General features: G+C 44.8%; 1 protein-coding gene across 11 annotated transcripts in view; it reads left to right on the top strand.

The window, feature by feature from the left end:
* The window catches only part of HECW1 (HECT, C2 and WW domain containing E3 ubiquitin protein ligase 1), a 600,315-nt gene that overhangs the window by 261,967 nt on the left and 312,556 nt on the right, over positions 1 to 25,792 (top strand). For 2 of the 11 annotated variants that reach the window (XM_074379772.1, XM_074379773.1), the window contains exon 2: positions 7,466 to 7,523. The exons of 7 other annotated variants lie outside the window; for them this stretch is intronic. In XM_074379772.1, coding sequence (XP_074235873.1) covers positions 7,497 to 7,523 — 27 coding nt within the window. In that variant the 5' untranslated portion in view covers positions 7,466 to 7,496. Of the gene's footprint in view, positions 1 to 30; positions 7,524 to 12,602; positions 12,695 to 25,792 lie in introns of those variants that run through there. 2 more of the 11 variants (XM_010341341.3, XM_010341343.3) reach the window with 2 other exon arrangements.

Here is a 25,792-nt window from a genome sequence, read left to right as displayed (position 1 = left end):
TGCAAACACTAAAATCCATGTGTGGGCATATGACCAGAAAGACCAATGGGAGTCAAGTCCTGAAATAGACACACGTTAATAACAAATTTCATATACTATGATATATTAAGTGATTACTTAATATATATCATTATTTAAGTAATTATTTAAATTTTAAGCGATTTGGAAAACTGTTCCTGGGGGAAAACTAAAATGAAACAGTGTGAACTCACTGTCTGAGACGGGTCTCAATCAATTTAGGAAGTTTCTTTTGGCAAGGTTAAGGCTGCACTCATGATGGTGTCAGGAGGTCCTGAGGGCATGTGCCCAAGGTGGTGGGGTACAGCTTGCTTCTATACATTTTAGAAAGACATGAGACATCAATACATATAAGATGTACATTGGTTTGGTCCGGAAACATGGGAAAACTGGAAGCAGGAACTTCCAGGTCATAGGTAGATGAGAGATAAAAGGTTGCATTCTTTTGAGTCCTTGATCAGCCTTTCACTGAATATTCAATTTAGTCTGGCTCAATGAATCTGCATTTTTACATAAACAATAGGGCAGAGGAAGCAATCAAATATTCATTTTTCTCAGGTGAGCTGTGAAGATCAGCTATCAGTTTACATTGCCAGGGTGAAACTCAACAGAACTGTTTTAGGGTAAAGATCTTGAGGCCCACAAGAAATTTCCTGTGGGCAAATTATGAGGGACGTATGTAACTTTTTAAAAATCTTTGTAGCTGCCTTATTTAGGAATAAAATGGGAAGCAGGTTTTGCCTGCTGTGGTTGCCAGCTTGACTTTTACCTTAGCTTAGTGATGTGGGGGTCCCGAGATTTATTTTCCTTTCACAATAGTAAATGAAACAAAAATTTAACTATACCCAAGGATAAATTTCAGAAAGAATACTATAAAGGTAAAGTGAAAACTAGGGAAGAGAAGGAGGGAGGGAGGGAGAAAGGAAGGAGGTTGGGAGGGAGGAAAGAGAAAGAAAGAAAGAAAGAAAAAGAAAGAAAGAAAGAAAGAAAGAAAGAGAGAGAGAGAAAGGAAAGAAGGAGGAAGAAAGGAAAGAAAAAGAAAGAAAGAAAGGAAAGAAAGAAAGAAAGAAAGAAAAAAGAAAAGGAAAGGAAGGAAGGAAGGAAGAAGTGAGGGAGGGAGGGAAGGAAGGAAGGGAGGGAAGGAGGGAGAGAGGGAGGGAAAGTGGACTGTGTCTAATGGAAGCTGGGGCTTCAGAGGTTCTGGGGAGAAGGGACATTGCCCTCAGTGTCTTAAAGGTATTTCTGACCAAAATAAAATGTAAATCACTGGACAGGACCTGCCTGGAGCTCTTGTCTCTAGCATTTATGTGGTTTCCTATGTGCCAGGCACTGTTCTGAGTGCTTTATACATGTTAACCCATTGGATACTCACAATAATCTAGCAAGGAGGTGTGTCTTCCCTCCTGAGGGGCAGGTACCACACTAGCCTTTGTGGAGTGGGTCACTGAGCATAAGACTCTGGACCCAGGTGACTGGCTCTGAATCTGCCTCTGCTCCTTACTGCTTGCATGACATTGGGCATATGACAGCGACTCTCCATGTCTGTTTCCTCCTCTGTAAAGTGCAGACAGTCATAGCAACTGCCTCGCTAGATTATTGTGAGGATCAAATGGGTTGATATGCGTAAAGCACTCAGAACAGTTCCTAGCACATAGGAAATCACATAAATGCTAGCGATGAGCAGTGTATCTGCAGTGCCTAAAACGATGCCAGCTATGTGGGAGATAGTCAATGCATGTTGGGTGACTCTGAGCCTGCTTTGCTAGATAATACCTCTCCAGCTCCCTAAGAACACAAAACTCCAAAACCTCACCCCTCAAGGATAACTGGTGATGGATTTTGAAAATAGAGGCAGAAATGCAGTTCATCAGTCTTTTTTTTTTTTTTTTTTTTTTCCACTTGGAGCCTGCAAAAGCGCTGAGTAGGACTTAGTCTGCTTGCACACCCGTGACAGGAAATAAATGAGATACTGAAGCCAATGGGAGAGGGCCCTTGGTTGCTCAGGACAGAGTGAAGCCCGTACGCTTATATAATTCTGCCCTATCATATTGCTTTTTGTACAAGGAAAATATTTTGATAGTCTGTCACTGAAATCTGTTTTTAATGAAAACACCCTGGGATTAGCTATTATTCTGAGAAGACAGCTTTCTTGTGGAGTTATTCAAGGATAGAGTTCTATTATGTGTGTCTGCCCGTCACAGATGTACCTCGGATGAAATATGAAGGTTACGGAAGAAAACAAACAGCTCTGGGCTGAGCAGCAAGAAAGGGCTGCACTGGGAGGGATGGAACTGGTGGGGAGGGGTCCCAGCTCACGGCCATGATGCTGGCCCCAGACTGGGTGCTGGCCAGAAGCTGTGCCCACCCCTGTTCTTACCACCTTGGCTCCAGGACCCAGCTTTACTTCTCATGTGCCTTTTCTCTCTGGTGCTCAGAATTGGAGTCTGAGGCATGGGGAGGAGGGTGCCACACCCCCAGGTGGTCATATTTATGTTGCCTGGTTACGGAGTTAGAACTGTTCCTCTAGGGACAAACTGGATATCTTTGGACCAGTCTATCTAAGAACAAGGATGGGGTCCTCAGGTTGGGAAGAAAGTGTCAAATGGGAAGTTAGGGAATGTGGAAGTTTAAAGTGAAGGCATCTTTCTTTTCTCCCTGTGTGTCATTGTTTAGTCATGGATACGCTAGAGAAGTGAATACATATATGAATGAATGAAAATGAAAGATACATGAGTAAAATAAAAACCTTAAAAAAGGAACTCACTGGCTATACCACTAAGTTCATGCTCTTCAAGTAAAGCCTGGACTATTTGTCAAAGCCTTTTTTTGCCTCTAATGTAAGAGGGAGGATCTGTCATAGTGAAGGGGCCTGGGATTTTGGAAGGCAAGTCATTGCTGACAGAAAATAATGCTACTGACTCAAAAAGAGATCTCCTCCCAGAAAAATGAATTCACTGACAATAACACCATCATGTTGTATGACAGTAAATTTCATATCTCCTGAAAATTGGCATTGATTCAAAACAAGGGACTGAAAGAAAATAGATTGGGACAAAATAAAATCAGTCAGACCCCAAGTCATGAGGAAGGAATCAGGGTCACAAGGTGCAAAGCAGAACTTGCAGCATGAGACCAAACTGCTGCTTTCTCGGCAGGCTGTCCAGGCCGGCTGATGGAGGGTGAATGCTTGAGGCAACGCCGCAAAGGGGAGACGCTCTAGTGAAACTCCTCATCCACCTCCTGTGCCGTCTCAACAGAGAATAGTTCTATTAAATTAGCAGATGTAATTTTCTGCTCTCTAAGAATGCTTTTAAAAATCCCCTTCAAAATATGTACAACTAGCTTACTTTGTCATTGCAAGGGCGTCGTCGGGTGTGACGTTTCTAGAATTAACCACACATACGGCAACGCACACCCAGGCTCTGCTTTCCTTCATGTACCAGGTTGGTCAGTCTATCGGCAAATCGTCATCAGACAGCAAACACTGGGCTAGGGTCTTTGCCTGAGAGAAGAGGAGGGTTGTAAATTTCCTTGAGGGGTTTTAGGTCACTGAAATAGGAATTGCGTGTCTTTAAATATCTCTACAACTTGGCATCTCCTGCTGGAACTCAACAGATCCTAAAGGCCAATTGTCATACTTAGGACAACTTAAAATAATTCACAGTCACAATGGTAGTCTTTTGTGAGGGCAATTGCCCTAGCTGACCAGCTTTCTGGGGATATCAGATACACCCACTTAAAATAAGTGCAAATCATTTTAAAATATCACAAACCCCCTTTGAGGACCAGCCACTCCAGGGCTTCTTAGCTATGATGTTCTCTTAGAGGCCCAGCCCTGTAGGGACACATCCCCCCAAAAAAGGCAGCATGTTGGCTGGGCCTCCCTCAAACCACCCCATAGAAAAGAGAACCCTACCCTAACCAGGACCTCTGGCTTTCTGTTAGGGTGAGGTTCTGAGGGACCTTTCATCATATCGTTTGTTGTCCGTATGACTTGGATTTTCAAAAGCAAATGTACTTTGTTTCTATAATTAGGGAAAAATGTTATTTTTTAAATGTCATCCTTTATATTGCTAGCTTTTATGTATTCTACCCATGAATGATCTTGACCTCTTCCTCAAAAAGTCCTTCACTTATCAGATGACAGACTGAATGAAAGACGAGGGAAGCAAACAATGAAACAATTTGTTTTAGCCTATGATGAATCACAGAGTGGTCTGAAGGGTAACGTTGTGCTTTCTGTTATTTGGTTTTTAATCTTAGTTCATTTGGATAGGGACAGATCAATAATGGCCCAGGGGTAACATCCGGCTTGGTTCGTTTGATTTTTAATAATCCTAACTCTACTCAGGTGACCTAGTGACTGTGGCAGAGCCTCAGGCCTCAGAGGTGGTGTCACTGCCAGTCAGCGTTGATGAGCAGTGACAGGCCCTGTCGGATGATTGATTCCCAGGGCTCTAGAGAGGTACCAGGGGTTTGCAGGGCATGAGCAGGGGGTGGTAGCCAGGACTATGGAGGAGCCGCCTCAGGCAGGGCTAAGCCTCCAACACCACCCCGCTCTCCTGTCACTGTGCTGCAAGGGTCTGCAGAGGGACCCTACCACGTGACTTCCTGCCGTCCTGTGCCAGGCACTCCTAGAGGATTTTCCCGAGGGTCATGGCCACTTGAGTTCAACAGAGGAACTAGCTGTGTATAGCTGTGTATGAACTCGTCGTGCCTTTCCTGAAGGAAGAAATATCTAATCTCAGGTTATTTTAAAGTAGTCCTTTGTTGATTCCTGATACTGTCCCTCGCCATTTCCTGGGAATTTCCTCTACTTGAAATCTGTGCACTCATGCCGCTAGCAGGTCAGACCCCATGTGGCAGAAGCGAGGGGCCATGCAGATATGCGTAGCTGAAGACGCGCTGAGAGCAGGGAGTAGAAGCACTTATCAGATGGCTTTCGTGTAGACAGGTCATTTGCTCCCCATCTGATTATTTAATTTCCTTGGGCTCCAGTTTATTCCTGATGGAAGAGGGTTCCATTGGGTCCTCTTTGGTGGGGTAGGGTAAGCTTTCAGGATCTGGAGCTAGATCCTTTTGGACCGCATTCACTTTCTTTATAAAGTCTTCGCCTCTGCTCTCTTGTCCTTTTATTTCCAGAGTCACACTTTGCAGTTAAACAATTAGTAAACTGTGAAGTGAAATACACCAGTATCCCCAGTGCTAAGTGCTAAATAGCTAACGTCTGAACATCCCATTTGAGTGGTCTTTTTTCCTCTTCTATTTACTCTCCTTATGTACGTGTGTGTGTTTAATTAATTGGATCAACATTTGGCTTAGGACCGTGAGCACACCCTGCACCAGGCTCTGTGCGAAGTGCTGAGGATGGCAGTCCCAGCTCCCAGAGAATTCAGAGTCAATTTTGCAAGATAGACATTAAACAAATATATACATAAATAGTTCATTAGAATTATTTTTAAAACTGTCAAAAATAATAACTACAGGGTACTATTCCCGGGCCTCTGTCATGGGGGAAGGGGGAGCACAGGGGAGGCCAAGGAGTGAGAGGTTTGGAGGAGGAAATGCTAAGGGAAATTCAGAGTGGGCAGCAGGAATAGATCACTGGAGTCTCCAAGGAGGGAGAAATAAATGCCTCTGGAGACCATAGGATTCCCAAGTGGCCAGAATGTCGCAGGTCAGGAGGAGGGAGGGCCAGATCCACTTCGCATGTTTGTATGAAGTAAGTCCCAAACTGGTGTTTAGAGTTTTAGCCTGAAGGAAGTGTGAAGCCACTAAAACAAGGGAGGATGACATCAGGTTTCCTTTTTCAATAAAGCATTCTGTCTAATGTGGAGAATGTATTAAGAGCAAGGGTGCAGACGAGGAGGCCAGTTAGGCTCCATGGGAGCTGCGTGGGAGAAAGAGGTTTGGACCATGCTAGAGGAGGCAAAAATGGTGAGAGGCAGATTAATTCTAGAACCATTAAAAGGTAAGAGCAGATGAACTCAGTGCTTGGTTGGACAAAAAGGATAAAGACAGAGGACTGGAGAAAGAATGCTGTCCAAGTTCCTGATGGGGAGTTCTAAGTAGCAGAGGAACCATGACGAAGGCTGGGCTTTTAAGGGAGGCTCAGGCTTAGGCATAAAGATCCTGAGTTTTTCTTGCATGGTGGTTGGGTGGCTGCATGATGCTCCAGTGGATGGGGACTGGGCTTGGACATCAGATGAGTGCTCTGAGCTATACAGAAATTGGGGAGTTGTTGATGTTCACGTGATAACTGAGGCCAGAGGCAGGGACATGGGCCTAGTGTGTTTCTCCTGCATCTTTTCCTGGTTGGCCCTTCTCCAAGGGGAAGGCAGTGCAGGGAAGCCTGCAAATGGGGCAGAGCTGGGGCAGTCTGAGAAGCAGCCAGGAAGCCCGTGGCCACAGCAGGGAGCAGGAAGGAGCAAGGCGCTGCACGGCACGCATCACCACTGAGAAGTCCAGTGGTGTCCACCAGGGTATTTGACACAGAGCAGGATCTCAGTACGTGGGTGTTGAATTCTGTTCCTCTTTTATTCAGATCTGCTTGGACCAGGCTTGAGAACATAATCTCTGCACCCAGAATGCAAGCTTGCTATTGCTTCTTACGTGAATTCATTTGTCAGCAAAGCTTCAGATTTCCTCGGGGTTTGGGAATGCTGACATCATAGACTGCTTTTTTCCTGGAATCAGGGATATTGATTATTTTCATGGTGACTCTAGCTCCAAAGGAAGATGAGGTTATACAATCAGAATAAAGACTCATGAACCAAAACAATACCCTGACAGATGATGCCATCTGCAGCTTCCCCATGGCTGGCATCTCTGCTCAAGTCCTGGATGCTAATTTTGGACATGGTAGCTCTAAAGTGCCAGTGGTGTGACCAATGGTGCTAAGTTGATTGTGGTGACAGACACTCTGCAGGACATCAAGTGGAAGGGAACGGGCTTCTTGAGTCTTTCCCATCTGAGTAAATGCCCGAGGGAGTAAGGGCACTGAAACAGGCAGTGAATTTTCAGCAGTTTAATTGTAGCTCCCCTTCCTTTGTGGTTGAGGGAGCTTCAGGAGTGGATCATATGTGAGGATGCTTTTAGTAGCTTTCTCAGACGGCTGGGAGAGCAGAACTTCTCCTTCCCCACAAACACCCACACCAAATCCTTGTTTCTTGAAAAAGAAAAAAAAGATTTCTAGGCCCATGAGTCTCATTCCTTAAATTTTAAAATCAAATCAAATTACTTGTGGCACAGAATAGTGTTGCTTGCAACTTTATCCACTTTATCAAAATGAGTGTGGTCCTTGTGTGATTTTTCCTTTTGCACGTCGGTTGCCCAAGCCAGGTGTCTTGGCGGGGGTGGAGGGAACAATGTTGTTTGTGTGGGTAATGTTGCTGATTTTGTTTGCTCGGGATACACGCTAAGTTAACCTCGTTGGACTTTTCCCCAGGAATTGATGCGCGTACACGTGGTGGGTCATTATGCTGCTGCACCTGTGTAGTGTGAAGGTCAGTGTGCTTTTCTGATTATAAGAAACCATCCATGTCATTCCATTATAAACCCACTCCACTCATAATGGAATGTGCCTCTCAGCCCAGGGCCGCTGCGGCTGCCCAGCCCAGGAATTATCTCAAGTGTGGCCGGACATTTGAGATCCATCACCCTCCCTCCCCACCACCTGCATCCACCCCAGAATTTGACTGTGCTCCATTTTGAGATGATGTTCTTTGCATGTCAAGTCCCCCTTGTGTGATGTGAATGTACAGTTGTTACAAGTGAATTTGTACCTGGAAATACTCTGTGATGCTACTTCCAGAATTGCAGCTGAGAGCTCTGCTCTCTATGGGTAATTGCTGTGCAGTTGATATGGACAGACAGAAATAGACCTTGAGACAAGAGCATTGGCTTCTCCTCCTGACTCAGAGCCAGGTCATCCTCTGGGAGGCTGATGGCTCATTAGGATGGGCCCTTGCAGCTGGGTGGCTTTCCCTGGAATGCTTTCCACCAGCTCCCCTAAGACGTTCTGCCAAGGCCCCCTCCTTCCTCTGTGTCATCGTTTGACTTTTGGTGACAGCCCAGGTTTATAATCGTCACAGCTCACATTTACTGGTCACCATGCATTATGGTTTGTGCCAAATGCTCTTTCCCCGTGAGCTCCTCTCCTGAGAGGTAGGTATGATCATTTTCCCCATTTGTTGTACGAGGGAACTGAGTCATAGAGGGTTGAGTGACTGCTCTGGAGTCTCCTAGTATGTAAGTGAGGAGCACTGATTCCAGCTGAGCTCTGCCTGTATGAGCTGGAGTCCATCCACTGGGCCCTGTGCTGCTCGGGTGATACCCAGCCAATCCTGACATGAGGCTTTTCTCTAAAAAATAAATAAAAGCTCACATTTGCATAGCACTTTGCAAATCTATTAAGCATATCCACATGCATATTCAGCTAATCCTTGAAATAACCCTGCAAGAAAGAGAGAGGCGCCCTGAGATGTTCAGTGTGTGCCTCGGTACGCGTCAGCAGGCAGCAGGATGAGGCCACGCTCACGTGCAGAGGCAGCTTCTCCTCTGCCACGGTGCCCTGCTGCTTACTCATGCAGAGGGCAGCTCTCTTAATTCACAAGTTCTGCCTGATACGCTTAAAGAATGAGCATAGCATGTGTTAGATTCAGGAGGCATTAAATTAGAACTTAATCCCGTGCTGCCAAACATCCAGGGACAGGCTCAGCACACCCGCTTAAATTCCCCTTTATCTCCTTCAGTATCCCAGTGTGGTTTGTGCTTAGGGGCCACTTCCTCTGTACCATTTTCACACCTCAGAGTTCAGCAGAGCCTTGATTTCCCCAGTTCATTCAGCTTACTCCACCCTCCAGCCGTCCCTTGGAGAAGGCGTAACTTTTGCTAAGAGAAGGTTTTTTCATAGCACTCAGTCTCTCTGCATTCCCCTTGGACTTCCGTGTTTTCTCTTTGGCTTTAAAGATAGAGTGAGAAGTATTTGTTAAATACCAAGTAGTTCCTTCTGGGCGCATTTCACATTCAGGAAGAATCTCCCTTCTTTCTGCTTTTCAGGACTAGTGTCCTTGGGAAGTTAGGGCTTCTCAGTCCTAGACAACCTGAGCTCGTGGCATCTTCAGATACAAGCTTTGCCTTGAAGTAAAACTCCTGGAACCTAACAGCAAAGCCAAATGTGCACACAGATCATCATAGGGGGTTTTATTCAGTGATCTAGGAAACAAGGCCAGGTATTCTCCCCTGACATTATGTGACTTGAGTTCTCACCCAGTAACGTGAAAGAGAAGACTGGGATGCCAGCTGATGCTCTCAGGGACTTAGCTTGTGAAGCAGAACCTGAGCCTGAGTACAGCCTCCTGCAATGACACAGGGAACAGGGAACCTGAAAGCACAGGATGCAGTAACTTGATTTTCAGGTTCCCTGGAAGGTAAATGTAAAGCTCCTTACCCCGAGTCTTACTCGGTAAAGGGAATCTATGGCCCCATAACTTCGGTACTTTCATGTAAATCTTCAAAATTCAAAATAATCCCGAAGTTTCCTACACCTTCCTCTAATATTTTATAAGAAGATTCATCATGCTCTGAAATGAGTCTGCAGAACTACTAGCTGGACTTGTAAAAATATCTGAAATAAGCTCTGGAGGCTAAGGCTGGAGGATCACTTGAGGCCAGGAATGTGAGACAGCCTGAGCAACATAGTGAGGTCCCATTATTTTCTACAAAAAAAAAAAAAAAAAAAAAAAATTAGCTGGGCATGGTGGTGTGTGTCTGTAGTCCCAGCTACTGAGGAGGCTAAGCAGGGAGAATCACTTGAGCCCAAGAGTTCAAGGCTACAGTGAGCTATGAAGGCACCACTGCATTCTGGTCTGGGCGACATAGTAAGACATTGCCTCTAAAAAAAAAAAAAACCAAAGAAGAAAAGAAGAGAAAAAAACTAGGGATCGTTTGGTTGACCACTTAATGTCGGTATATTTTTAGCTTCTAGAATGATCTTCTAGGCAGGATGAATGCTCATCTCTGGAAGAGGCTGAAACAGGAAAGAATTTTATGCTATAACCACCGTTCTCAACCAGGGGTATATCGCAGACACCAAGCCTAGCTGTGAACGTGGAGCCTGTGCACTTGCACACTGAAAAGGTCTCTGGGTGATTCTGGTATGCACTCCTGGTTGAGAAACACTAGCTAGACCTGACGGGAACCAAGCCTCTCCACGTCTGTGAATAAGAGAATGAAAAGGAAATTTGTGCCGAAGATCTTTATGCTACAAAAACAAGTATCTTGTCACGCAAAGATGGCTTTCTGAAGCCTATCAAAGGTCCTTTTTGGAGCAAAAACCAAACATACATTGCAAATGACTGGCATCTCTGTGTCTGTTGGGTCCCCCGAGAGGGCAAGAGAGAACTAATGCTTATGAAAGGGAAAGGGAGGAAGGAGGATTGTGCAGGCCGCAGCCTGGCAGAGCCTCTGCCAACCCTGTGGACTCTCAGGAGCAAAAACTGCCTGTTCAGAGACCCCGTGTTGGGTGGCAATGGCTCTTGCACTCCCACCTGGCTTAGTGTTAGGCCAAGGTACCCTGAAAAGAGCCTGAGCACCCCTCCAAACATAGGTGGAGTGGAAGGAGTTGGTGGCTGGAAGCTGTCAGCTGACAGCATCCTGACAACTGGGCAATGAATCCATTCTGAAAAGAGAAAGCATAACTCCATGTCTGCTGTCTTCTCCAAAGACTAGAAAACCAGTTCCTCTGGGCTGTGCAGAGTTTAGCTTTGTTTTGACCACAATGACAAGGTGTAGTCCTTTGGTGGAATTGACTGCCATAAGGTAGAGGAATGAAGGGCGGACAATGGAATAAATAGGCAGGAAAACTTGGTTCATTTGATTTCCAGCTGTTTAGGGCATGTGCTAGATAGCATGACATGGAAGAATAGGGCACTAAGATTTGAGGGATCATAATAACTTCTCATGTAGAAAGTGAAGCCCAGGCCAGGCACAGTGGCTCCCACCTGTAATCCCAGCACTTTGGGAGGGAGAGAGCAGGAGGATAGCTTGAGTCCAGTTCTATACAAGCCTGGGCAACATTGCAAGACCCCGTCTCTAATAAAAATTTAAAAATGTAGACCAGCATGGCAGTGTACCTGTAGTCGCAGCTACTCTGGAGGTTGAGGCAGGAGGATTGCTTGAGCCCAGGAGTTAGAGGCTGCAGTGGGCTATAATTGTGCCACCGCACTCCAGCCTAGGCAATAGAGGGAGATGCTCTTGAAGGAAAGAGAGAGAGAGAAAGAGGAAGGAAGGGGAAAGGGAGGGAGGGAAAGAGGAAAAAAGAGAAAGAGGAGGGAGGAAGGAAGGGAAGGGAGGGAGGGGAGGAAGGAAGGAGAAAAAGAAAGCAATGGAGGGAGGAAAGAAAAGAGAGGAGGAGAGGAGGAAAAAGAAAGAGAGAGGAACCCAGAGAGGTTGTGTGTCATCGGAGATCACCTAGAGACGGTGAGGGGGCTCAGGTGGAGCCCCAGAGCTCCTGACGGCACACCCCTCTTGCCACATCAGTTTCCTGCACCCCAAACGCTACACGATAAAGAAAATCTGTGGCTCCGGAACTTTTATGTTCTTGCTTAAATCTTTCAAACTGAAAGTGATCCTAAGGTTCCCTACACCGTACCCAAGCCCACCACGTCCTTCGTCTGGACACATCCTGGGTCTAGAATGTATCAGGAGGCAGAGGTGTAGATTCTCGGGCGTCTGAAACCACAGCCAGCTTCCCTGAACTTCCACTGTGTCTCTGGCTTTCGTTTATAATGTCGTGCAGACATAAACTGACAAAGTCATGAGAAGCGTCTCTTCTTGCCCTGCAATTTGCCATCCTGGCACCAACAGAAAATCAGGACATCATTAATTCTCTACACTTACTGATTTGGGACCTCCATGGAAAGGCTGGCTGCTTTCCTCTCCCTCCTCCTCCTCGTCTTCCTCCTCCTCCCCCTCCTGCTCCTCTTCCCCCATCTCCCCGATCTCCTCCTGTTTCCCCTCCCCCACCTGATAGTTTTCAGGCTCTGAGTCCAAAGAGAAAGGGGTTGAATCTGCGTGCACGTGAGGCCACGAGCTCCAGACCCCACCGACGTAGGGCCCGCCCCGCCTCCGCGCTAGCTCTTCTCCAGCCACTGCCTGAACTCGGGTTCCCCGGACCTTAGGAGATGAACAGTGTGGTCCAGCGGGGCCCCGGGTGCGCTGAGTCATGCCCTTGGCAGGGTCGAGGAGCTCCCGCGAGGAGACCAATGGCCTGGCGGGAGTCTGCTTCGGGGACTGCTCGCCCTCTGCCCTTCTAGGTGCTGGGCGCCGCCCGTCCCCACCTCCGTCACAACTCGGGTCCTCTGCAGAGCCTCGGCCCCGTACCTGGATGTGACTCCGCCACCAACATGTTCCCAGCAGGAAGCAGCAAGCTCAGCACAGAAATAAAACTGTCCCGCTGAGCCGCTCACAGCCTGTCCCAGGCGCTGTTCCGGAGCGTCAGCCTGACGCAGCGCCCCTGGAGGACCGCGGCGCGCGGGCTGCAAGCCTCGCCCTTAGCCAGGCCCCGCAGGACCGGAGCCGCCAGCGCCAATTCCTGGCCGCTGAACCACTTCTGAGCCTGCACCTTCAGAAGGCGCTCTGGTTTTGAATACGTAGTCGGTCCTGTTCTTTCAAAGTAAGTGCTTTTATCAAGGGCCTGGACTGTCTTTTAAACGTGTATTTTTTTTTTTTTTTCTCACTTGTACATTAAAGGGAAATGTATTTCTGTCTAGAAAAGGAGACCGGGAGAGGAATGAGACTGTGCAGTTTTCAAGGCTTGGTTTAAACTAGGGCATGCACACTGCATAGCTATTTTCTTCAGGCAGCATGTGGCCAAAACACACGCGTGTGTAGCTGACTGTTTTGAGCTTTGTTTATTTTAAGTACTGATACTGAGGGATTTTGTTCAAGCAAAGGAGTACCAGCTTTATATGCAGCCACAGATGCCTCTTTTGCTTGATAGTGCTAGATTTAGAGCTCAAAATTTTCCTTTTCAGCAAGAACTAGAAGTTCCCTAGTAGTATTTTTTCCCCTCATGCCTGTTTGCACTGTGCAGAATTCTTAGAGAACGCGGCTTTGCATACGCTCTGCAGCAGCCTCAGGATAGCACTGTATGTCAGCAGATCTGGGGGGCCCGGCCTCTTTGCTTAGCTGTGCTTTCTTAATGCAGGTTCTTGCTTTACACGATTTCAAACAATAACTTAGTATTTTCATGATCACAGCTGAATATACACCACAGATGGATGTGTATTTTTCTTCCTCTCTTGAAGATTTTTTTTAACCAAAACACACACACACACACACACACACACACACACACACAGACACACACACACACACACTCAAATACAAAGTAAAAGCGGATTTGGGAGCATTTTATTCCTATGAAAATTTTTGGATAGGGATTATCCTGTGTCAGTCTGGTCCACAGCAGCCTCATGAACTACTCTGAATTCGATGTCAGATCCTGAAATGAGGGGTCTGTGACACCAGCTCAGCCTGGGTTGGATGTTGTAGATGGGAGCACGGACCAGTCATTCCTTTCAACTGGGCCACTGTTTATTGAACACCTACTGTGTACCAGATACAGTCAAAGAACGGTAGATACAACTGTTAGCAAACAGGTCTCGGCCCCGCTGGAGGGTTTATTCTAGTTGTGAGGAGGGGTGGCATAAAATGAAAAGCCCACACGCATGTAGAACACGATATAGAGCCCTGGGAAGTGCTAAGAAGAGAGGTCAGGGGAAGAAAGGTGGAGAAGACAGCCCCAGGGACGCCCTGTATGCGCCTGCCCTGTCTTGCGCCTCCGCCTCTTGGTACAATCCAAAATCCCATGCTGTCTCTCTGAACTTGAGTAAAAACAGCCCAGAGGTCACCAACGCTATGCTCTCTCATGGGTTTATTTTATTTGGCGGCCAGTGTTTTTTGTTTTTTAGGTTTGATTTTGTTAATGAATTTTTAAATAGCAACAGGAAATTTTATATAAAAATTCAGAATCTTAGCTCCTCTGGAGAAAAATTAAAAGCCCCTACAGTCCTGGACCCACCTTCTACTTGGCCACAGAGCTGAGTGAGGAAGGCCCTGTTAGACCACAGGGCATATGACCTTCAGATCGTCACAACTCCTATTTAGCTCATCTCCTCTGAAGGCAGTTGTGTTTTTGCCTGTCTTGATGGTGGCCCTACATTCATTACTTCTCCCGGGGCAACAATGCTTCTGGTGTCAGGGACACTTACTGAATGGGCCCTCTGGGTACTTTCTTTTCCGGCTTTCTCTCCCAGTCATTTTACGGAGGTTTGCCTCTCCTTGAGGGCTGCAGGGGGCTGCGAAGGTGCCAACCTACCAGAGTCCCAGGCCAAGTCACAGAAGCCGTCTGTCAAAGAATGAGCCCTGTCCTTCTGCAATCCTAAATTTCTTTTCCCTAGCCTAGTGGGACAGGGAACTGAACGTGGATGCACAAAATCTGTTTTGTTTTTTTTTTGTTTTTTTTTTTTTTTTGAGACCGAGTCTCGTTCTATCACCCCAACTGGAGTGCAGTGGCACAGTCTCGGCTCACTGTAACCTCTGTCTCCCCAGTTCAAGCAATTCTTCTGCCTCAGACTCTTGAGTAGCTGGAATTACCAGCAACTGCCACCACACCCAGTTAATTTTTATATTTTTAGTAAAGACGAGGTTTCACCGTGTTGGCCAGGCTGGCCTCGAACTTCTGACCTCAGGTGATCGGCCCTCCTTGGCCTCCCAAACTGCTGGGAGTACAGACGTGAGCCACCATGCCTGGCCACAAAATCTAGTTTCTTTGTGTTCATTATACCCACAGGTATAAATAACTAAGATGCTAAATGACTAAGATGCTCTTGGAGTTAGGAGTTCATCACACTCCTGCCTGATTAAAACCCAGCCTATGCTGTGGTTATTTCATCTTTTCTCCCTTAAACAATTCCACCTGCAAAGTCTTAGACTCTGTCTTTCCCAAATGGAATTAGCCAAAGCACATGTTATTTTGCTCCAGTTACTGTTTATTTCCATGTGACTGTTCAAAGTAGAATACTATTACCTGACAGGTAGGGGTGGAACCTCAGCAATCGCAAGGGGCACTGTCCTTCATCTGAGCTAGACTCAATGCTCCAGGGGGTACATGCCACAGGGCCCTTGGCTCACATTGTAAGAATCCCACCATCCAGCAGTATCCTCCTCCTGTCTCTGCTGATTCAACCAATGTTGGTCTAGAATTCATCTAGAATTCACTCCCTGAACATACAGAACACTTCCAAATGTGTGTCACTGTCAGAACCACACAACTGCGAGCCAACCCTCTCCTCAGCATTTAAGTGTACTTTTTACTTAACGCTCATCACCCTTTCCTACTCCATGATAGATAATAGGTTCTTTGCTGTGCAATGCCTTCCCCTGCTACTTGAGTGTTTCTTCACTTCAGTAGCTCACCTTGGAGTGTCCTCCCCAGCTTTCTGTCCCCCGTCAGTATCCGTGTCTCGATCAGGGAGTGAGGATCAGACAGTGGGGAGCTGTCTGATCCTCACTCCCTGGCCTTGTGGTTTTCTTCTTCTGAGAGTGGATCTCTTCACAGCTGTCTTAGGGCCATGCTTGCCTATACCCAAGAACCAGCAGCTTTAGCATCACTTGGGAGCTTGGGGTAGTAAACTCCGGAGGCCACTCCAGAAATGCTGAATCAATCTCTGCAGGTAATTCATGTAAGCATTTAAGTTGGGAACACACTGGCTTATACCATGGCCCAAGCCATGCATAGGCTTTCACAGCTGCCTCTGGGCCCGTTGATCCCAGCCTCTCATGAAAAACTACCTTCACCAATGTACAGATGTTATTTGATCATTGGTTATGAGTTCCCACAGTCATACCCATGCATTTTGTAATCTTCATCACGGGTAGTTAGACTAGCAGTTGGTCAGACTATAAAAGATCCTTGGGAGCTGAGTCATTCATTATAAGACACCTAAATGGTTACTGGGGAAAAGTAATCTTGCAAAAAGTAATTTAACAGTAGATGTAGAATGTGGAAAAACTAATTAAAGTCAATAAAAGACAGTTGTTGTTAAATAGACTGTTAAATGCCAATCGAACAAGACAGAATACAGTAGTGGTTAAGAGCTGACACGGGAGTCCAGTGGCCAACCCCGGTTAGAGTTCAGCTTTGCTTCCAGCTGCATAACCTTGGGGAAGATATTTAGCCCAGTTATTTGCAACTCCGTCTGCTCAGTAAAATCATCTGTAGAGCTTGGGCGTGAATTTTTAGCTGCTTGGGATTTACCTGGTTCAGTAGCTAGTCAAGGCTCAAACATCTGCACGTTTTTGTTGTTTGTTTTGAGATGGAGTTCCGCTCTTGTCACCCAGGCTGGAGTGCAGTGTCGTGATCTCAGCCCACGGCAACCTCTGCCTCCTGGATTCAAGCAATTCTCCTGCCTCAGCCTCCCAGGTAGCTGGGATTACAGGCATGCGCCATCATGCCCAGCTAATTTTTGTATTTTTAGTGGAGACGGGGTTTTGCCATGTTGGCCAGGCTTGTCTTGAACTCCTGACTTCAGGTGATCCGCCCACCTCGGCCTCCCAAAGTGCTGGGATTACAGGTGTGAGCCACCGCACTGGCCCACGTCTGCACTTAAAAAAAATCCTCGTCATTTTGATGCACAGCCCAGTTTGAGAACCACTGGCAACCTCTTGGAGCCTCTCCTTTCCCCTTTCTTGAATGAGGATGGTAACAGAGAAGCCTCTTGAGGTTTTGAAAGAATCAAACGTAGCATGAAGGGAAGGGTCCTGCCACATGCCTGTAAGGTAGTTAGTTGTTGCTCACTCACTGGTAGTGAAGATGACGTGATGACAGGGGTGACGGTGACGGCGAGGACGCGGGCTCCGTTTACACAACCACTGAATAAACTCAAATCTAGCCTCCTTTTTTCTCAAACACAAGCCTTACTTTATATACACATCTGTTTACAAGCCTGCAAACATAGATTGTCAGAATAAATCCTATTATTTTCTTATGGCTGCTGGTAGCTCTTTTCTAGGTTTGATTCCACCTTTTACTAACTCTGACCAAGGTTTGTTCGGTATCTTCAGTTTTCCAGAGGCTTTAAATATGTCATCAACTTTGGCATTCCCTCCAATGGTAAGAGATGTGAAGAAATATCACATGAATACATTCATTTTATAACTGAGAAAACAGGCTTAGAGAAGGGAAAGCTGCCCGCTGTGCAACGTGGAGCGAGGTTTAGATCTCTGGACTCTGAGTCTCTGCTGACTGCTGGTCTTTCTATCTAAAGCTCATATTAAGGGAATGTTTCCAGGCCAATCTCCTTGATTGACTGGTAATGAACGTCCCCACAGTAGATGAACAATGGCCTGGGAAGCGTCTTTGTTTCCTGAGTCAGGCTCCAATTTAGTCTTATCTTCAGGTCTTTTCAAATCTGAGGAGACCAAACACAGAAGATCTTTTTTTTTTCTCCCAGTGAAGAATCAATGACCACTGAGAGCAAAATAATGAAGCCCCACTTAAGTGAAAATAACACAGGTAATTGTTAGAGAGAAGAAATATGGCATGGCCCACTAACTCTGTATTGTAGCACTCGTATTTGCAATTTTTCATGAATTCCCTCAGGTAATTAATTTTATGAAATAGTGCCAGGTGGCACCGTTCCACTTTCCAGCCCTCCTGGAAGTACCTGACTTACTAGACAAGCACTTTGACTGGAAAGTTAGTCAAGGAGTTCAGGAGAATGTACTAGAAAATACACAAATCAAACATTAAGTTGATATACAGTCTACTGACACCATACTAACAGGAACCTCAGCAAAAGCCTCTTTTTTCACCGTTGTTTCTCCTCAGCAGAGAGTTCAGCCTTCCAGCTCCCTTGGATATGATAAACGAGAGAGTGTGAGGAGCCAGGAATTTCCTCAGCTGCACCTCAGTTTAATTACCATCTCTCTTTGCTGCCAGCCCTGGTTCTAATGCCCAGAGAGACGGCCACTCTCTACTTTTGAAAACCACAGAACCAACTGTATCTATCTAAGTTTGTCTTTGCTAGAGTCATTTATACACCCTACTTTCTTTTATGCCACTAGAAGAAGGGATCCTGAATCACCGCCACTAGGAGCTGCCATCTTGGTTTGCCCCCACCATCATGCTTTCTACTGTTGCCTGAGGATAGCTTTGTCATTCCTCACTGGGCTGTGCAGTAGCTACTTTACACACAGTCCGATGACCCATAATTACAAGTTTAGTAGAGAAAACGCAATGGCCTAGTCAATTGATACAATTAGATGTTGGAACACAAACTCTATGTTATTCAAGAATTAGGGCATGTAAAAGCTTGACAAGTGTGCCCAGGGTGAGCCAGGGAGCTAACCTGTCTATGCTGATTCCTCATCTGGAATTCTGCTTCCAAGCAAAAGAGTTTGAAATTAAAATAGTTGGGGAGTCAAGTACTGTTTCAGGTACTATATTACCTTATTTTGATAACTTCAGTTACCATTGCATAAAATAGGATTCATTCAGGCCTGGCACGATGGCTCATGCCTGTAATCCCAGCACTTTGGGAGGCCGAGACGGGCGGATCACCTGAGGTCAGGAGTTCAAGACCAGCCTGGCCAACATGGTGAAACCCCTGTCTTTACCAAAAATTAAAAAATTAGCTGGGCATGGTTGCGTACCTGTAATTCCAGCTACTCAGGAAGCTGAGGCAGAAGAATGGCTTGAACCCAGGAGGTGGAGGTTTCCGTGAGCCAAGATCACACCACTGCACTGCACTCCAGCCTGGGTGACAAGAGTGAAACTCTGTCTCAAAAAAAAATGTATTCAATAAATGTGTATTTTTCAACATATTTATTCATAAATAATTGTAAAGTGGCTATTCTGGGCCATGCACTCTAATGGGTGCAGGGGATGGCATGATGAACCAAGCCAGCCCCAACTTATTAACAGGCTTCCAGTTCACTGAAGGAGAAAAGGCACTCCGCTCACAGGCAATGTGGGTATTCTGAAGGGAAGGCGCACAGCTATGTGAGCACGCACGAGGGGAGGAGGGAGGACTTCATTTGGACTGAAGTTGAACTAAAACATGAGCTGTAGTTAATTAGGTGAGAAAGAAGGATTTCTTTTCCTTATTATAAAAAATGATGTCATCTGCTTCCAAGAAAATCTGACCTCATTATTTAATATGAAGAGATATGAAAAATAAAACAAGCTAAGGTTTGTCATGGCTAAAACTGTCCTTTTTAATCTTTGAAGTGTGCCACTCACCATCTTGCACACCATCTCCCATTATTGGATAGGTAACTGACACTCTAGGTCCATAGTAGGCCCTCGTAAGTGTTTTGAGAGTCTTTAAGGCAAAGAATAATGACTGGCTATTTGCTTTATCTTACAATCCAAAATAGAAATGTGAAAAGTTAGTATGTGGGTCTTGAAGCTGTGTTTGGCATTAAAGATCTCACAGAGCACTGCGAAAAGGGAACATTGCAGTTCAAGCCAAATAAAAACGTAGCAAAGATGAACATCGACCGGGCGTGGTGGCTCACGCCTGTAATCCCAGCACTTTGGCAGGCCGAGGCGGATGGATCACCTGAGGTCAGAAGTTCGAGACCAGCCTGGCCAACATGGTGAAACCCTGGCTCTACTAAAAATACAAAATTAGCTGTGCATGGTGGTGGGCACCTGTAATCCCAGCTACTTGAGAGACTGAGACAGAAGAATCACTTGAACCTGGGAGACAGAGGTTGCAGTGAGCCAAGATTGTGCCACTGAACTCTGGCCTAGGCAAAAAGAGCAAAACTCCATCTTAATATATATATATATATATATCTCCAAAAAAAAGTAATTTCTGATTAACAATATCATGGTAAAATATTGGAATAATTAATAAGTAGTACATTAGCTTAATGTGTGCCAAGGGAGTGATAAGATAAGTAAAAGCTACTTCACTAAAAGCAACATTTCCTAGAACAGAACCTGCTCTTTTTCATCCCCCTTCTCTGCTTCTGGCTTCCCCTCCGCTAACACCCCGCTCCAAAAAAGAAAGAAAGTACAGTATATAGACCATATCTTGACAATCATTTATTTGGTTCTATTTATGCCAAGTAAGACTTAGTTTTAGCCTGAGAGCTAAACATTTTAGAATATTGATACAGAAATCAGGAAACAACAAAAAATAAAGTCCACTCTCTCTATTCCCTAATTAATAGTTAGCATGCCAATGATTATTATTACTCACTTACCCTTTTCATCATTCATTTATTCTGTGAGTCTTAAGTGATTATTGTGCTAAGGGCTGTGGGGACACCCAAGTGAACAAGAGACAAAGAGATGTTCACATGACTACAGTGTATGTTAATATTCCAAAGTGAGCTATTAGTGTTCGTCATGAAAGAGTTCTGTTGTCAGGCAAATCTGGGAAATGCAAAGGTAAACAGGATTGATCTGATGTATTTGCTGCAGGACCTCTCTGAGTCTAATATGTATCAAGAAGGGGATTTTGAAACACAGCATTTATATCACATTTTTCTCACCTATTATCTACTAACTCACGATTACTTGGGTACACTCTAGGAATTACTGATCTAGGCAGTAAAACAGGATTCTGCCTTCAAGGTAAGAAGGCTGCTATTAGTGAGGCAGGTTAGGGCCCTAAGCAAGAGGATGGGTTTCGGGTCAGTGGAGGGGTAGCAGCAAACTGCCAGTGGAAAGGAAGTGGAAAAACCGAAACCAAGCGCCATCATCTAGACCAAGCTGACTTGATAGAGGATTTATTTTATTTGTGTTATTAATTTTAATACTATTAATTACTAGTAAAAGCATTGTGTTGAGGTGACCCTCAACAGAGTACCAGGAATTTTAGCACAGGGCTAAAGAGTATAGACTCTCAGCTCAGATTTTTTTTTTTTTTTTTGAGATGGCGTCTTGCTCTGTCGCCCAGGCTATAGTGCAATGGCACAATCTTGGCTTATTGCAACCTCCCCTCCTGGATTCAAGCCATTCTCCTGCTTCAACCTCCTGAGTAGCTGGGATTACAGGTGTGTGCCACCATGCCTGGCTAATTTTTGTGTTTTTAGTAGAGACGGGGTTTCACCATGTTGGTCAGGCTGGTCTTGAACTCCTGACCTCGGGATCCTCCCACCTCGGCCTCCCAGAATGCTGAGATTACAGGCTGATCTCAGAATTTTTAGGTCTGTATCCATATTTTACCACTGCTGGCTTATATGACCTGAGAGAAGTTACTTTGCCTAAGTCTTAATTTATTCATATGCAATTGGAAATAATAATAATAGTGGTATTTAGTGGGATAACATGGGTGAAGCACTGTTCACATTCCTGGCACTTGGTAGGTTTTCATTAAGTGCTCATTACTTATTAAATGCTTATTTGTTCTCCCAATCCTACAAATCTGATATTGTCTTCTCTATTTTATAGATAATAAAATTGAAACTCAGAAAGTTTAATAAGATGTTAGAATTACACATTAAAGTCCAGGTGTGGTGGCTCACATCTGTAATCTCAGCACTTTGGGAGGCCAAGGCGGGTGGATCACCTAAGATCAGGAGTTTGAGACCAGCCAGGCCAATATGGTAAAATCCCATCTCTACTAAAAGTACAAAATAGCCAGGCATGGTGGTGCATGGCCTGTAGTTTCAGCTACTTGGGAGGCTGAGGCATGAGAATCGCTTGAACCCGGGAGGCAGAGGTTGCAGTGAGCTGAGATTGGGCCACTGCACTCCAGCTTGGATGAAAGAGAGAGACTTCATCTTAAAAAAATAAAAATAAAAATAAAGAATTACACATTAAAAACTAGTGGAGCTGGCATTCAAACAGTTGTTAGTTTAACCCCAAGCCCCATGTTTTTCTACTGTAGCATGTCAATAAAGCGACTGAGAGACATACGCATACCAGATTATGGAACTAATTATAGATCTTGGCCAAGAACGTCTCCAAAACTGGATTAAGCCAGTGTAATTGAATGGGAATATAGACAACCAGGACAGACTTGGACTTTTTTTTTTTAAACATATTGGCCCAGGAAGGCTAGAAATGTTCCAGTTGACCTAACAGAAGATAATTAGAATTAAAAATGGCACTAATTGAAAAGGTACTTGTTAAATTGCCTGTGCTTATGGAGTTGTTGGCCCTGTTGCAACTGGTCAGCAAAAAGACACATATTTTTATTTGTTGGAGCTAACAGAGGCAAATGCCTTGAGTTGGGCAACAGTTACTTTGCTGATGGTAGGGAATGGTTTCTGTAGGGTTAAAGCTTGGATAGACATTCTCTACATCTAATAGTAGGAAGTGCATCCCAGTCTTTTTTTCCAATTCAACTCTTAGTGAAATATGATCACTTTTACCTTATCTCCCAGATAAAGGGAACAGTCAGCAAGCTCCAGAAAAACAAAACAAACAATAGTATGCTTCAGTCTGCACTGTTCTTCTACAAAAAATGTCCAGTGTGGCCAGGAGCAGTGGCTCACACCTGTAATTCCAGCACTTAGGGAGGCCGAGGTGGGTGGATCACCTGATGTTAGGACTTTGAGATCAGCCTGTGCAATAGGGTGAGACCCCATCTCTACTAAAAATACAAACATTAGCCAGGCATTGTGGTGCACATCTGCAGTTCCAGCTACTTGGGAGGCTGAGGCAGGAGAATTGCTTGAACTCAGGAGGTGGAGGTTGCAGTGAGCCGAGATCCACATCACTGCACTCCAGCCTGAGCAACAGAGCGAGACTCTGTCTCCAAAAAAGAAAAATAAGAACACAGTCTACTATATAATTTTTAGAGTTATAAAAATTATGGAACGAATTATAGACTCCATTTACAGATAGAGATCTTGGTAATAACATGCAAATAAGCAAGATAATATGATAAATAAATAGAAAACTACTATCAACAGAAGCAGGCCCACAGATGAATCAGATATTGGAACTAGCAGAGAAAGACCTTAAAACATCTACTGTAAATGTGTTCACGGTAAAACATCTACTGCAAATATGTTCAAGGATGTTCAGAAAAAGTTGGCCAGAATGAATGAATAGATGGGAGATTACAACAGAGAAATGAGAGCCATAAAAAAGAAACAAATAGAAATTCTAGAGTAAAAATAAACATCTGATGTAAAGAATGCATAGTATGGGCTTAACAGCGTAACAGAAACTGAAAGAAAAGATCAGTGAACTTAAAGAATGGTTCATAGAAATTGTTCAAACTAAAGTATAGAGAAAAAAATATTTAAAAACACCTTACCCATCATCAGGATCTATAAAATGGTCTAAAATGTGAGTAGTTGCAATCTCAGAATAATGAGAGAGAAAATAAGCCAGAAAACATATTTAAAGAAATAACAACTGAATTATTTGGGATACAATGAGAGAATATCAATCTATAGATTCAAGAATCTCAGTGAATTCTAAGTAGTAGAGATACAAATAAAACCACACCCAGGCACATCACAGTCAAACTTCCGAAACCCAAAGATAAAGAAAATATAAAAGCAACCACAGGAAGAAATGATATGTTGCATGTAGAGAAATAATGACAAAAAAATTATGGCTAACTTCTTATCAGAACAACGAATGCCTAAAGGCAATGGAAAGGCATCCTCAATTGAGAAGGAATTTGTGGAGGAAGTATACACCATGCTCTGAGGACAGATAACAAAGGGTATAACCTAGTTAAGCAAGAAAGGCTTTCTTAAGAAAGGACTATCTGAACTAATATCAGAAGGGTGAGATGTTACATAGGCACAGAAAAGGAAGATGTTCCACATGTATGCAAAGCCCCCATTGCAAGGGAAAACATGTCACATGGAAAGATGGAAAAGCACCAAGATAGGTGGAACGAAGCGACCAAGGAAAAGAGATGAGCCACATTAGCCATTATAGGACACAATATGGATTATTGTTTTCATTATCGGAAAAAGAAGATTTTCAAGTGTTTTAAGCTGCACAGACCGCTTCTGCTGTCATGAAGCAGCAAATTTGTGTTTGAAAAATTCTGGATAGAGAGGCACCAGAGTGGCTGAGGGGAGACCAGGAGGCCGTAAGAGTGGCTCAGGTGAGAAATGATGGTGGCTTGGACTAGGTGGTGGGTAGTATCCGTGAAGATGGAGAGAGGAGGACAGATTTAATGTTGATTTCGTAGATAGAAGTCATAGGACTTAGCCATTGCTTGGATGTGGGAGATGAGTGACACAGGGGTATCAAGAATGACTTGTAGGTTTTAAGTAGTTGGGTGGATGAAGGTGCCATTTACTGATGAAGGAAACTGTGAAGGGGAGCAAGAATTATTTATTTATTTTTATTTTTATTTTTTTGAATCTTGCTCTGTGGCACAGGCTGGGGTGCAGTGGTGTGATCTCGGCTCACTGCAACCTAGTCCCGGTTCAAGCCATTCTCCTGCCTCAGCCTTCCAAGTAGTTGGGATTATAGGCACAAGCCACCATGCCCAGCTAATTTTTGTATTTTTTAGTAGAGACGGGGTTTCACCATGTTAGCCAGTCTGGTCTTGAACTCCTGACCTCGTGATCCACCCGCCTCGGCCTCCCAAAGTGCTGGGATTACAGGCGTGAGCCACTGCGCCCAGCCAACTTACTTATTTTTATTTAACAAGCACTCAGATAGTGCCTATTGTGTGCCAGTCACTGTTTTAAGAAAGTTTGCAAACCTTAACCTCTTTCACAAGAGTGAGAGGTTAGTGCTCCTACTGCCCCAGTTTTACAGATGAGGAAATCAAGAAATTAAATAACTTGCCCAAAGCATTAATAGGTAAGTGCTGAAGTAGGATTGGAACCCAGGCAGTCTGGCTCCAGGGAACAAGTTCCTGAGCGCTGCGCTAGGTTGCTTACGAGGAAGTACAATGAGGATGAGTCGCAGGAGACTGAGGCATCCAAGTGGCTCTAGGAACCTGGAACTGAGAAGAGAAGTTAGGGCTAGCCATGAATATTTGAAAGTTACTGGCACAGGAAAAGTAGATTGTCTTGATGTAACAGAAATTGCCTTTTTTTTTTCTTTACACGGGAGCTTTATGTCTAGAACTTCAGTTCTGTTTCTGGGCTGTGCTGTGCCTAGCACCCCATGTTCTCTGATGGGGGCAGGACCTTTTTTCTGAGGAGTGTGAGTTCTATGTCTTCCTCGTCCCGTTCGTTCTCTTCTATTTGCTCTTTCTCACCTGTTTGCTGCCCCCTAGTGGTCCTTGGAAGCTCCGCCCCAAGTGCAAGGTAGTTTAAACCCTTGAGGGTTAGTTAAATGCAGCTGGTGCAGAGTGGCCTGGCTACCCCTGGTAAAGAACCTGGCAGCTCTGGCCTTCAGGAACAGGTGGCGCAGACTCTACCCCAATTACATGGTACCTTCAGTTAAACACAGTGGATAATCACACCAGCAGGGGACAAGCTGGAAAGCGTTTTGTTCTGTTGACAGTGATGTTTTTTAGCCTAGTGGCTGCTGAAAAAGTGAACATTTGGATTTCAATGATTGTTGAATTTTGGCCATATCAATTATATCTTTATTGTGACAGTAAGGGGCCTGTCAACGAGTGCTTCTGTCTCATAACAAAAGAGTAACTGGCAGGTTTGTTTTTCTGTTTGTTTTTGTTTTGTTTTATTTTGTTTTTATTTTTCAGTGTTCCTTATTTCTTGCCTAAACCAAATTAGTCAGTAAAAAATTACAAACCTAGTCAGGTGCAGTGACTCATACCTGTAATCTCAGCTCTGTGGGACACCAAGGCAG

This window comes from Saimiri boliviensis, chromosome 10 (assembly GCF_048565385.1).
Source record: "Saimiri boliviensis isolate mSaiBol1 chromosome 10, mSaiBol1.pri, whole genome shotgun sequence".
NCBI lineage: Eukaryota > Metazoa > Chordata > Mammalia > Primates > Cebidae > Saimiri > Saimiri boliviensis.
The sequence above is the reverse complement of the archived record's forward strand: the minus strand, read 5'-3'. Positions and strand labels throughout refer to the sequence as shown.